The following is a 14532-nucleotide window of genomic DNA, read 5'->3' on the forward strand; positions in this document are numbered from 1 at the left end:
TATAGAAGACTATTTTGGATCAGATAGTTAAGTTACACTTCCTGGAAATTCTAACAGATTATTGGATTTTAGTTAAGATTGGCACTGTAATATTTGGCCCATACTTGCTAACCAAGTTTTGTTAAATTAGTAATCCATATTGTGAAATTGATTGCTGATACTGGTAAATTGTAAATTGTTCTACTGAAATTCAAGTGTGATATTTGATAAGTAATTCATTTTGAGTTAAGGTTAATTTATAAATAATATTGTGTCCGTATCCATGGTAACCAACAATTTAATTAAATATTAATTGATCTAAAGATTTTTATAGCGTGTTAAATTAATTTAATATTGTGATAATCAATTAATATATATATATATATATATATATATATATATATATATATATATGGTCATAAGTGATCTTCAGTTTACTGCATAAATATAATCGCTGTGTTCATAAAAATTAACTGGTCAGATTAGAAAGTTGTTTAAAATTACATGTTCTATCTGAATCATGAAAGTTTAATTTGGACTTTACTATCCCTTTAATGTTGGTTTTTAAGTAGGGATTTGAAACAGCTTTCAGAGACATTCATAGAACCAAAATATTTGCTGCCATAGCAAAAGCAAAACATGACAGCTAATTAGAACTTTTAATACTCACTGCCACTGGCACTGAGAAAAAAGTTGAACTGCCTTAACCTTTGCAGTGAGTGGTTTTGTGAAAGATGCACTATAAAAACACTCACTGTTTCCTGGACAAGGCCGGATTGGCCTACCAGGATACCAGTAGATTTCCCGGTGGGCTGGAAAGCTACAATTTAAAGGGGTGATTAATGGATGCAATTGAGTTGTAGGGTGCCTATATAACAACAATCTGTCATTTTTTTAATACAAACTAATATGGAGTTCATGACAGACCTATCACTGGGAGGCTGATTAAAAGCAGTGTGAGCTCACTTGTTCATTCTCAATAGGAAAAACATTACAATGTCTGACTGGCTGTAGTGTCCTGATTCTTGAAGAAAAAGAAAATGGACTGTAGAGCTGAGATACTGCACACAAGCTAAGTAACGGTAAAGGGGGAGGGGGTGATTGTTATAAAATATATTAATACAACTTATTTTCCTTGCAAGAAGTAAAAGATTTTTATATATATATATATATATATATATATATATATATAATACACACAGGTTTTTCAATCTCATGGAAAGGAGCTACAGACTCCAACAAAGCAAGCAAGACAAAGAAGTTAATTTGACAATTGAAGAAAATTAGATTTTTATTTATTTATTTTAATTCTATGCTCTCTTTATCACAAGAGTTGAATTTTGACTTGCATATCCCCTTAAAAAGTGTAAATAATAACTTGGTATTCCGGGAGCACATCCAGACGTCCTGAACTAACTTTTACACATTCAGTTTCAGAATAAAATAAACCTGATGTGTACAGGGTAAGGGAAATCGGTTAATGTCACGAGTGTTATTATATAGACTGATAATTTAATAGCATTTGGCTCGTGCACACAGGAAACATCAAGTTATTACTGGTTCTAACATAAAAGTAACACATTCTTACCATTTGCCCTGGTGGTCCTGGGGGACCAGTTCGACCGGGTCGTCCAGGAAGACCTGGGATCCCATCTTGTCCAGGAATACCCTTATAAAGAACAGAAATACCAGGTTACTAATCAAATAAGATACTCAAAGTCATTTAAAGGGACATAGAATTGCAAAAAGAAAATACCATAAGGTATTAGAACATTTTATTATTGCACTATAGCTTGTATGTAACTGTGTAATCTTACAAAAGGGTTAAACATCTAGTCAATATTAGCTACAGAGCAGCAATGCACTACTGGGAGGTAGCTGAACACATTAGGTGAGCCAATGACAAGAGGTATATGTGGATAGCCACCAATCACCAGTTAGCTCCCAATAGTGCATTGCTGCTTATGAACCTACTTATATATGTTTTTCAACAAAGTATAACAAGAGTTAGTTTAATTAAACTTAAATGAACCATAAAACACAAATATTGGTCACTGACTTTTTTTATCTACTGGTCATCATTTTATGAACTCTGGTTTTATTATTTTTCTATTTTTTGAATTCTATACTCTCACTTCTACAGAACTTTTAAAGTCTCACTTCCTCAAGTAGCCCTAACCGGCCAGATTTTCATGATATCTTAAATGGACAGTCTACACCAGAATTTGTGTTGTTTCAAAAGTTAGACAATCCATTTATTACCCATTCCCTAGTTTTGCATAACCAACACTGTTATAATAATACACTTTTTACCTCTGTGATTACCTTGTATCTAACCCTTTGAAAACTAAAACCCTCTAGTGGTGAAAAACTGTCAAAATGCCCTGATGGTTACTGATCAGCTGATTGTTTCAACTGTGCTCTTGTTCAGATATTATGAAAATCCTGAAGACTGGAGTTAAACTGATCTGGTGGACATTTAGATACTTCTTCTGATGCTTCTTTCAGGAATAAATACATTTTCTGAATTAACTGTGATGTACTGTTATTACTAGTATACATCTCTAATATATCTCTAATATATCAAGGGAAGTATGTATAAACTAAAATATGGGCAATAGACAAGATATTTCTAAATGTCCATTAAAGGGGCATGAAACCCAAAAATGTTCTTTTATGATTCATATAGAGCATAGAATTTTAAACAATTTACTTCTATTATCAATTTTGCTTCATTCTTTTGATGTTCTTTATTGAAGAAACAGCAATGCACTACATGGGAGCTAGCTGAACACATCAGTAAACCAATGACAAAAGGCAAATATGTGCAGCCACCAATCAGTAGATAGCTCCCAGTTTATGAGCCTACCCAGGTTGGTATGCTTTTCAACAAGATAACTATGCATATTAGATAATAGAATTTGTTTAAAAGTGTTTTTATTTCTGTACGGCACAATGGGGCCTCTCTAATCTATATAGTAACCCCTAAAAGCACGTATGGGCCCCTATTTCACATGCAGCTATGTGATCACAGTAACAGCATTGCCATCTGGTCATTTTCAGTATCATTTACTAAAATCTTAACAAAAATATTAATTTTTTATAGTTTTTGCGGCAGCTTTCTCTCATATCATGACATATAAATATAATAATGGTAAATTCTGAATCTGCTGGGCCTACTGAAGAAAAAAAAACTATATATCATGTGTGTGTCACTGAAATTTAACTTACAATCGGGTTTAAATGTAAGTAGCAAAAAAGCTCAAAATTGGCTCAGCACTGGGGTATAAAAATGGCTTAGCAGCAAAAGGGTTAAACATTTATAAAATACTTACTAAAAATGTTCAATGATACAGGAAGTACAGGTAAGGTTGCTGTTCTGCCCTCTAGATGGCCACAAAAACTATAGCACACATTCTTAATACTGCTTTTTCCCAGGGGCCACAAAGACTAGTGCAGAGGGCCACATGAGGCCCTTGGGCCGCCAGTTGGCCATCCTGCTGTAAGTGATCAGTAAATAATTTACTAGCTTCTCAATGGTTACAAAGGCAGGTCTAATCTGTGATTGGTTAATACTATTGTGTGCGTTTGACTGTAGATGAATAAGATTGTTGATAATTTCATTTAGAATAGGAGGACATTTTGTGGTGAGGGATTGAGGTGGAAAATGATCCCACATTTGGGAGTTTTTATCAGGAACAGAGAAGGTTGTTGTGTACAATTCTGTGCTACAAGCAACATTACGCCATATATTTATATACAAATATTGCTTTTTCCATATAACACTTCTGTACTTACTCGCTCTCCTTTCTCTCCTTTTGAATCCATATTGAAAGGGTCAAGTCCACCAGTTAGTAAACCTGTGAAGCTCTGACAAAATAAACACAAAACAGTAAACATATTAGATAAGCAGCAGTAATAAAAATATTATCTCCACTAATAAGGTAGTAGAGAGTGAGCGATAAAGCTAAGTGTTAGTGAATAGTTAAACCTTCTGGGTATGCTTGAGGGGTTCAGCTGTAAGCTATAATGTAAGCTAACTAGAGAGTTGTACATCTGACTATGTAGGAATGAGCACCATGGACAAGGTAAGCTCTGATGTAAGATGACCATAGAGTAGTACAGCTGACTATGTAGGAATGAGTACCACAGACAAGGTAAGCTCTGATGTAAGCTGACCAGAGAGTAGTACAGCTGACTAATTAGGAATGGGCACCACAGACAAGGTAAGCTATAATGTAAGCTGACCAGAGAGTAGTACAGCTGACTATGTAGGAATGAGCACCACAGGCAAAGTAAGCTATAATGTAAGCTGACCAGAGAGTAGTACAGATGACTGTGTAGGAATAAGCACCACTGACAAGGTAAGCTATGATGTAATCTGACCAGAGAGTAGTACAGCTGACTAATTAGGACTGGGCACCACAGACAAGGTAAGCTATAATGTAATCTGACCAGAGAATAGTACCACTGACTGTGTAGGAATGAGCACCACTGACAAGGTAAGCTATAATATAAGCTGACCAGGGAGTAGTACATCTGACTGTGTAGGAATGAGCACCACTGACAAGGTAAGCTATAATGTAAGCTGACCAGGGAGTAGTACATCTGACTGTGAAGGAATGAGCACCACTGACAAGGTAAGCTATAATGTAAGCTGACCAGAGAATAGCACAGCTGACTAATTAGGAATGGGCACCACAGAAAAGGTAAGCTACAATGTAAGCTGGCCAGAGAGTAGTATAGCTGGCTGTGTAGGAATGAGCACCACTGACAAGGTAAGCTATTAGTTAAGCTGACCAGAGAGTAGTACATCTGACTGTGTAGGAATAAGCACTACTGACAAGGAAAGCTATGATGTAATCTGACCAGAGAGTAGTACAGCTGACTAATTAGGAATGGGCACCACAGACAAGGTAAGCTCTGATGTAAGCTGACCATAGAGTAGTACATCTGACTGTGTAGGAATGAGCACCACAGACAAAGTAAGCTATAATGTAAGCTGACCAGAGAGTAGTACAGCTGACTGTGTAGGAATAAGCACCACTGACAAGGTAAGCAAAGATGTAATCTGACCAGAGAGTAGTACAGCTGACTAATTAGGAATGGGCACCACAGACAAGGTAAGCTATAATGTAATCTGACCAGAGAGTAGTACAGCTGACTGTGTAGGAATGAGCACCACTGACAAGGTAAGCTATAATGTAAGCAGACCAGGGAGTAGTACATCTGACTGTGTAGGAATGAGCACCACTGACAAGGTAAGCTATAATATAAGCTGACCAGGGAGTAGTACATCTCACTGTGTAGGAATGAGCACCACTGACAAGGTAAGCTATAATGTAAGCTGACCAGGGAGTAGTACATCTGACTGTGTAGGAATGAGAACCACTGACAAGGTAAGCTCTGATGTAAGCTGACCAGAGAGTAGTACAGCTGACTAATTAGGAATGGGCATCACAGACAAGGTAAGCTATAATGTAAACTGACCAGAGAGTAGTATAGCTGACTGTGTAGGAATGAGCACCACTGACAAGGTAAGCTATTAGTTAAGCTGACCAGAGGGAAGTATAGCTGGCTGCAAATCAGGAGCTGACTGTGTAGGAATGAGCACCACTGACAAGGAAAGCTATAATGTAAGCTGACCAGAGAGTAGTACATCTGACTGTGTAGGAATAAGCACTACTGACAAGGTAAGCTATGACATAAGCTGACCAGAGAGTAGTACAGCTGACTGTGTTGGAATACACACCACTGACAAGGTAAGTTATGATGTAAGCTGACCAGAGAGTAGTATAGCTGACTGTGTAGGAATAAGCACCACTGACAAAGTAAGATATAATGTAAACTGACCAGAGAGTAGTACATCTAACTGTGTAGGAATGAGCACTGCTGACAAGGTAAGCTATAATGTAAACTGACCAGGGAGTAGTACATCTGACTGTGTTGGAATACACACCACTGACAAGGTAAGTTATGATGTAAGCTGACCAGAGAGTAGTATAGCTGACTGTGTAGGAATAAGCACCACTGACAAAGTAAGATATAATGTAAACTGACCAGAGAGTAGTACATCTGACTGTGTAGGAATAAGCACCACTGACAAGGTAAGCTATGATGTAAGCTGACTGGAGAGTGGTACAGCTGACTGTGTAGGAATAAGCACTACTGACAAGGTAAAATATAATGTAAGCTAACCAGAGAGTAGTAGAGCTGACTGTATATGAATAAGCACCACTGACAAGGTAAGCTATAATGTAAGCTGACCAGAGAGTAGTACATCTAACTGTGTAGGAATGAGCACTGCTGACAAGGTAAGCTATAATGTAAACTGACCAGGGAGTAGTACATCTGACTGTGTAGGAATAATCACTACTGACAAGGTAAGCTATAATGTAAGCTGACCAGATAGTAGTACATCTGACTGTGAAGGAATAAGCACTACTGACAATGTAAGCTATAATTTAAGCTGACCAGAGAGTAGTACAGCTGACTGTGTAGGAATAAGGACTACTGACAAGGTAAGTTATAATGTAAGCTGACCAGGGAGTAGTACAGCTGACTGTGTAGGAATAAGTACCACTGACAAGGTAAGCTATAATGTAAGCTGACAAGACAGTAGTACATCTGACTGTATAGGAATAACAGATCTATAGAAATGTGGTGTAGTAGCCAAGCGTTAAGGTAATCCCTAAACTAAGTACAAATAGAGGGCCTAACCAACCCCCAAAAAAGAGAACTAGCAGTGGAGTGATAAGTACAGCGCCAATAAAGGCTAAGGGATAAATATAAACACTAAAAGATATATAAAGTATATAAATAGAAATATAGGAGTGGTGTGGATAGCTCCTAAATAAAAGTAATAGGGGTCAAATGAGCTAAAACAATGGTTTAATACAAAATAGTAGATAAAAACAATGGTATAGGTTAACAGTAGTGTAAGGCAAAGTCGCTAGGGATGTAGTGACAGAATCCCGATAATAAAAGCTCAAAATTGCAATAATTACTTAACAATAACGATCATGGATCCATGAGATATATAGTGAGGAAACAATATAAACTCCACGTTTGGACATAAATAAACCAGTGTGCAAAGTGATTTACAGCATATGTGAGCAATAAACACACAAATATAATGTTCCGATCAGCCAATAGAATGCAAGCTCAATCTGATTGGCTGATTGGATCAGCCAATCAGATTTTTCCTACCTTAATTCCGATTGGCTGATAGAATCCTATCAGCCAATCAGAATTCGAGGGACGCCATCTTGGATGACGTCACTTAAAGGAATATTCATTCGGCGAGTAGGCGTCGGTGGAAGAGGATGGCTCCACATCGGCTGCTTTGAAGATGGCTCCGCTCCGGATGAAGACTTCTATCAGATGGAAGACCTCTTCACCGCCCTTTGGATGAAGACTTCTATCGGATGGAAGATATCTTCAGCGCCCCTTGGATGATGACTTCGGCCCGGCTGGGTGAACACAACTCAAGGTAGGGAGATCTTCAGGGGGTAGTGTTAGGTTTATTTAAGGGTGGTGGGTTTTAATGTGTAATTAATTTAAAATTCTTGTAACCTTTTTTTATTTTCTGTAATTTAGTGTTTTTTTTTGTACTTTACTTAGTTTATTTAATTGTATTTAATTGTAGCTACTTGTAGTTAATTCATTTAATTTATTTAATGATAGTGTAGTGTTAGGTTTAATTGTAACTTAGGTTAGGATTTATTTTACAGGTAATTTTGTATTTATTTTAGCTAGGTAGTTATTAAATAGTTAATAACTATTTAATAACTATTGTACCTAGTTAAAATAAATACAAAGTTGCCTGTAAAATAAATATAAATCCTAAGATAGCTACAATGTAATTATTAATTACATTGCAGCTAGCTTAGGGTTTATTTTACAGGTAAGTATTTAGTTTTAAATAGGAATAATTTATTTAATGATAGTGTAGTGTTAGGTGTAATTGTAACTTAGGTTAGTTTTTATTTTACAGGTAAATTTGTCTTTATTTTATCTAGGTAGCTATTAAATAGTTAATAACTATTTAATAGCTATTGTACCTAGTTAAAATAAATTTAAATTTGCCTGTAAAATAAAAATAAATCCTAAAATAGCTACAATATAATTATTAGTAATATTGTAGCTATATTAGGGTTTATTTTATAAGTAAGTATTTAGCTTTAAATAGGAATAACTAATTTAATAATAGTAATATTTATTTAATTAATATGTAAGTTAGGGGGGTGTTAGGGTTAGTGTTAGACTTAGGTTTAGGGGTTAATAATTTTATTATAGGTTGCGGCGGTGTAGGGGGGCAGGATAGGGGTTAATACATTTTTTATAGGTGGCGGTGGTGTAGGGGGGGCAGGATAGGGGTTAATAGGTATTATGTAGGTGGCAGCGGGGTCCGGGAGCGGCGGTTTAGGGGTTAATATAATTATTATAGTTGCGGCGGGGTCCGGGAGTGGCGGTTTAGGGGTTAATATAATTATTATAGTTGCGGCGGGGTCCGGGAGCGGCAGTTTAGGGGTTAATAAGTTTATTAGAGTGGCGGTGGGCTCCGGGAGCGGCGGTTTAGGGGTTACCATGTTTAATATAGTTTGCGGCAGTGTAGGGGGGCAGATTAGGGGTGTTTAGACTCGGGGTACATGTTAGGGTGTTAGGTGTAGACCGCTCCCATAGGAATCAATGGGATGTCGGGCAGCAGCGAACATGAGCTTTCGCTATGGTCAGACTCTCATTGATTCTTTTGGGATCCGCCGCCTCCAGGGCGGCGGATTGAAAACCAGGTACGCTGGGCCGGAAAAGTGCAGAGCGTACCTGGTATTCATTTGATAACTTCCAAAAGTAGTCAGATTGTGCCGAACTTGCGTTCGGAACATCTGGAGTGACGTAAGAATCGATCTGTGTCGGACTGAGTCCGGCAGATCGAAGCTTACGTCACTAGATTCTACTTTTGAGAGTGAGTGAGAAGCAGAAACTATATAGCATGAGCAAGTAGCAGTGACTATAGAGAGTGAGTGAGAAGCAGATACTATATAGTATGGGTAAGTAGCAGTGACTATAGAGAGTGAGTGAGAAGCAGATACTATATAGCATGAGCAAGTAGCACTGACTATAGAGAGTGAGAGAGAAGCAGATACTATATAGCATGAGCAAGTAGCAGTGACTATAGAGAGTGAGTGAGAAGCAGATACTATATAGTATGGGTAAGTAGCAGTGACTATAGAGAGTGAGAGAGAAGCAGATACTATATAGCATAAGCAAGTAGCAGTGACTATGGAGAGTGAGAGAGAAGCAGATACTATATAGCATGATCAAGTAGCAGTGACTATAGAGAGTGAGAGAGAAGCAGATACTATATAGCATAAGCAAGTAGCAGTGACTATGGAGAGTGAGAGAGAAGCAGATACTATATAGCATGATCAAGTAGCACTGACTATAGAGAGTGAGAGAGAAGCAGATACTATATAGCATGAGTAAGTAGCAGTGACTATAGAGAGTGAGAGAGAAGCAGATACTATATAGCATGATCAAGTAGCACTGACTATAGAGAGTGAGAGAGAAGCAGATACTATATAGCATGAGTAAGAACCTGTGCCTGATGTGAGTGAGAGAGAAACAGATCCTAATGAGAAGTAATCAGAAGCAGAGCTTAGATTTGAAATAATTTTTTTGGGAGTGATTCAGAAGAAAAGCTCTTAGAGGATTGGTCAGAAGCAGAAACGTTTGATTAGTCAGAAGCAGAGCCTATAGGGTCAAATAGTATAGTTAAGGTGATGGTAAACTCTCCCCTTTTAAAAAGTAGATCCGGAATGTTAGTGATATTTTATATGGAGTTGAATTCATCAGTTGTAATGAAGTTGCACTGTAACAACATTCTTTCTAATAAAGATAATTCAAACACCCTGCGTTCCGACGACAATTTCAAAAGTTAATTTCTGTGAGCTAACGGTATGAATTGTTGTCCAATCAGCGCACTCCCTATATGGCACTTTTGTTGTAGCCAGAGAGCTGATTGGATAGCAATTCAAACCTTTAGCTCACAGAAAAATTGACTGATGAAGTGGGCGACGGAGCACGGGGAATTTCATATCTATATTAAAAATAAAGTTAAATTGCATCTTTATTAAAACTGATAAATTAAACTCCATCTAGAATATCACTAATATTCCAGATCTGGTTTCAAAAAGGGGAGAGTTTACCATCACTTTAACCTACAGTGAATGATTAGGCTCAACTATAAACAACTAAAGCTGAACTAAACTGATGAAGTAAATAGTAAATAACAGATAGATTCATATAAATAACCATATTATCTATTTAACCTGTTTTATTAATATATGCATTTTTAATAAGCAATGTCTAACACAGCTAGTATATCTACATTATGTTTTGATCATGGCTATATGTAAAACTCTACATTCATGTAATGTTTCAATCTGCATTTAGAAAGTAATAAAAGTATAGATATTACTCACTGACTCCCCTGGTGGTCCAGTTTCACCCTGTATTAGAAAACAAAATATTAGCATCCAGTATTTGAGAAATATGTAAACCTAGGTCATCTCAAGCATGATGCAGATAGAGTAACAAAACAGACAAAGTCTTTTTGAGCGTGTTGGCTTGCGCTCGTATTTTAGGTCGAAAGTAAAAGTTTTTGTGCAAGTGTAAATGCGACGCGCGCAAAATAATTATCGCAACCACGTTAACTTCTTCTCCAATAGAAGTCAATGTAGCGTGAAAACAAAGAAAATATCGATCCTCTGAGGAAGAAGGTAACATTTAACCTTTGAAACGTATTAAGAACTACATTTTAAGACTTTGGCTTGCTATGTGGATTGGTTTGAACTTGCTTTAGAAAGGACAAGTTATCTGGGACACTAATGTGCAAAGACTTTAAAACGCTAAACTGATACCTCATATTTAATTGAGGTTAAAAAATGTAAGCAGATTTTATTCTTAATAAATAGTATATTTTTTATTAAAACGGCATTGCACTATTGTGTTGCCTTTCTTCCCCTTTCTATATATACTCTGCCTCTGGGGATGCCGAGGACACTTCTATTGTACTTCAATGTACTTCTATTATCAATTTAGTTTCATTCTCTTGGTATCCTTTATTGAGGGAGCAATATACTGTTGAGAGCTAGCTGAACACATCAGTAAGGCAATGCCAGAGGCAAATATTGCAACCACCAATCAGCAGCTAGCACCCTACTCCTGAGCCAAACTAGTTATGCTTTACAACAAAGGATACCAAAAGAATTAAGCAAAATAACTAATAGAAGTAAAATGGAATGTTGATTAAAACTGTATGTTCTGCATGGTTTTGGGTTCTGCATGTACATAAACTAGAAACTGTTCAAGCTGTAATGAAATACTTTAAGCATAAACAGAAGGAAATATATTGTGACCTTAAATGGACATAATGCTTGAAAATTGAAATTCAATTGTGCATTAATTGGGGCAGCAGTACATCAAGCTAAAATATTTTTTACATTAAAAAGTTTGTTGAAATTATCAGGAAATCCATCAAAATGTACAACAAATCCCAGGGATCAAATTCTTATTGTCTGATAATGTTCCACAGATCTACTGCTAGGCAGACCTAATGCTAGACAGACCTACTGCTAGACAGAGCTACTGCTAGACAGACCTACTGCTAGACAGACCTACTGCTAGACAGAGCTACTGCTAGACAGAGCTACTGCTAGACAGACTTACTGCTAGACAGACTTACTGCTAGACAGACTTACTGCTAGACAGACCTACTGCTAGACAGACCTACTTATAGGCAAACCTAATGCTAGACAGACTGACTGCTAGACAGACCTACTGCTAGACAGACCTACTGATAGGCAGACCTACTGCTAGACAGACCTACTGCTAGACAGACCTACTGCTAGACAGACCTACTGCTAGATAGAGCTACTGCTAGACAGACTGACTGCTAGACAGACCTACTGCTAGACAGACCTACTGATAGGCAGACCTAATGCTAGACAGACCTAATGCTAGACAGACTTACTCCTAGACAGACCTACTGCTAGACAGACCTACTGCTAGACAGACCTACTGATAGACAGACCTACTGCTAGACAGACTGACTGCTAGACAGACCTACTGCTAGACAGACCTACTGATAGGCAGACCTACTGCTAGACAGACCTACTGATAGACAGACCTACTGCTAGATAGAGCTACTGCTAGACAGACTGACTGCTAGACAGACCTACTGCTAGACAGACCTACTGATAGGCAGACCTAATGCTAGACAGACCTACTGCTAGACAGAGCTACTGCTAGACAGACCTACTGCTAGACAGACCTACTGCTAGACAGAGCTACTGCTAGACAGACTTACTGCTAGACAGACTTACTGCTAGACAGACTTACTGCTAGACAGACCTACTGCTAGACAGACCTACTTATAGGCAAACCTAATGCTAGACAGACTGACTGCTAGACAGACCTACTGCTAGACAGACCTACTGATAGGCAGACCTACTGCTAGACAGACCTACTGCTAGACAGACCTACTGCTAGACAGACCTACTGCTAGATAGAGCTACTGCTAGACAGACTGACTGCTAGACAGACCTACTGCTAGACAGACCTACTGATAGGCAGACCTAATGCTAGACAGACCTAATGCTAGACAGACTTACTCCTAGACAGACCTACTGCTAGACAGACCTACTGCTAGACAGACCTACTGATAGACAGACCTACTGCTAGACAGACTGACTGCTAGACAGACCTACTGCTAGACAGACCTACTGATAGGCAGACCTACTGCTAGACAGACCTACTGATAGACAGACCTACTGCTAGATAGAGCTACTGCTAGACAGACTGACTGCTAGACAGACCTACTGCTAGACAGACCTACTGATAGGCAGACCTAATGCTAGACAGACCTACTGCTAGACAGAGCTACTGCTAGACAGACCTACTGATAGACAGACCTACTGATAGACAGACCTACTGATAGACAGACCTACTGCTAGACAGAGCTACTGCTAGACAGACTTACTGCTAGACAGACCTACTGATAGGCAAACCTAATGCTAGACAGACCTAATGCTAGACAGACTTACTCCTAGACAGACCTACTGCTAGACAGACCTACTGATAGACAGATCTACTGCTAGACAGACCTAATGCTAGAAAGACCTACTGGTAGACAGACCTAATGCTAGACAGACCTAATGCTAGACAGACCTAATGCTAGACAGACCTACTGATAGACAGATCTACTGCTAGACAGACCTAATGCTAGAAAGACCTACTGGTAGACAGACCTAATGCTAGACAGACCTACTGCTAGACAGACCTACAGCTAGACAGACCTACAGCTAGACAGACCTACTGCTAGACAGACTTACTCCTAGACAGACCTACTGATAGACAGACCTACTTCTAGACAGACCTACTTCTAGACAGACCTACTGCTAGACAGACTTACTGCTAGACAGACTTACTGCTAGACAGACTTACTGCTAGATAGACTTACTGCTAGATAGACCCACTGGTAGACAGACCCACTGGTAGACAGACCTAATGCTAGACAGACCTACTGCTAGATAGACCCACTGGTAGACAGACCTAATGCTAGACAGACCTATGTAAGTCCTTTATTCCGTGCCCCACTACAGAAAAAGAAGGTGTGCTGTTTTTCCTAACCTTTTGGTGAATAAGACCTAATGCTAGACAGAGCTACTGCTAGAGAGAGCTACTGCTAGACAGACTTACTGCTAGACAGAGCTACTGCTAGACAGACCTAATGCTAGAGAGAGCTACTGCTAGACAGACTTACTGCTAGATAGACCTAATGCTAGACAGAGCTACTGCTAGACAGACCTACTGCTAGACAGAACTACTGCTAGACAGAACTAATGCTAGACAGAACTAATGCTAGACAGAACTAATGCTAGACAGATCTAATGCTAGACAGACCTACTGCTAGACAGACCTACTGATAGACAGACTTACTGCTAGACAGACCTACTGCTAGACAGACCTACTGCTAGACAGATCTAATGCTAGACAGACCTACTGCTAGACAGATCTAATGCTAGACAGATCTAATGCTAGACAGACCTACTGCTAGACAGACCTACTGCTAGACAGACCTACTGCTAGACAGAACTAATGCTAGACAGAGCTACTGCTAGACAGAACTAATGCTAGACTGACCTACTGCTAGACAGAACTAATGCTAGACAGACCTACTGCTAGACAGACCTAATGTTAGACAGACCTACTGCTAGACAGAACTACTGCTAGACAGACCTACTGCTAGACAGAACTACTGCTAGACAGACCTACTGCTAGACAGACCTAATGCTAGACAGACCTACTGCTAGACAGAACTACTGCTAGACAGACCTACTGCTAGACAGACCTAATGCTAGACAGACCTACTGCTAGACAGACCTAATGTTAGACAGAACTAATGCTAGACAGACCTACTGCTAGACAGACCTAATGCTAGACAGATCTACTGCTAGACAGATCTACTACTAGACTGACCTACTGCTAGAC

The 14532-nt window shown here is 38.7% G+C and overlaps 1 protein-coding gene across 1 annotated transcript in view; it reads right to left on the bottom strand.

The window, feature by feature from the left end:
* LOC128664316 (collagen alpha-1(VII) chain-like) overlaps positions 1–14532 on the bottom strand; it is a 913939-nt gene that overhangs the window by 655071 nt on the left and 244336 nt on the right. The window contains exons 29-31 of the mRNA XM_053719156.1: positions 10464–10490; positions 3778–3849; positions 1568–1648 (exon numbers count right to left, since the gene is read on the bottom strand). Coding sequence (XP_053575131.1) covers positions 1568–1648; positions 3778–3849; positions 10464–10490 — 180 coding nt within the window. The remainder of the gene's footprint in view (positions 1–1567; positions 1649–3777; positions 3850–10463; positions 10491–14532) is intronic.

The sequence above is a fragment of the Bombina bombina genome, chromosome 6, assembly GCF_027579735.1.
Source record: "Bombina bombina isolate aBomBom1 chromosome 6, aBomBom1.pri, whole genome shotgun sequence".
NCBI classification, from domain to species: domain Eukaryota; kingdom Metazoa; phylum Chordata; class Amphibia; order Anura; family Bombinatoridae; genus Bombina; species Bombina bombina.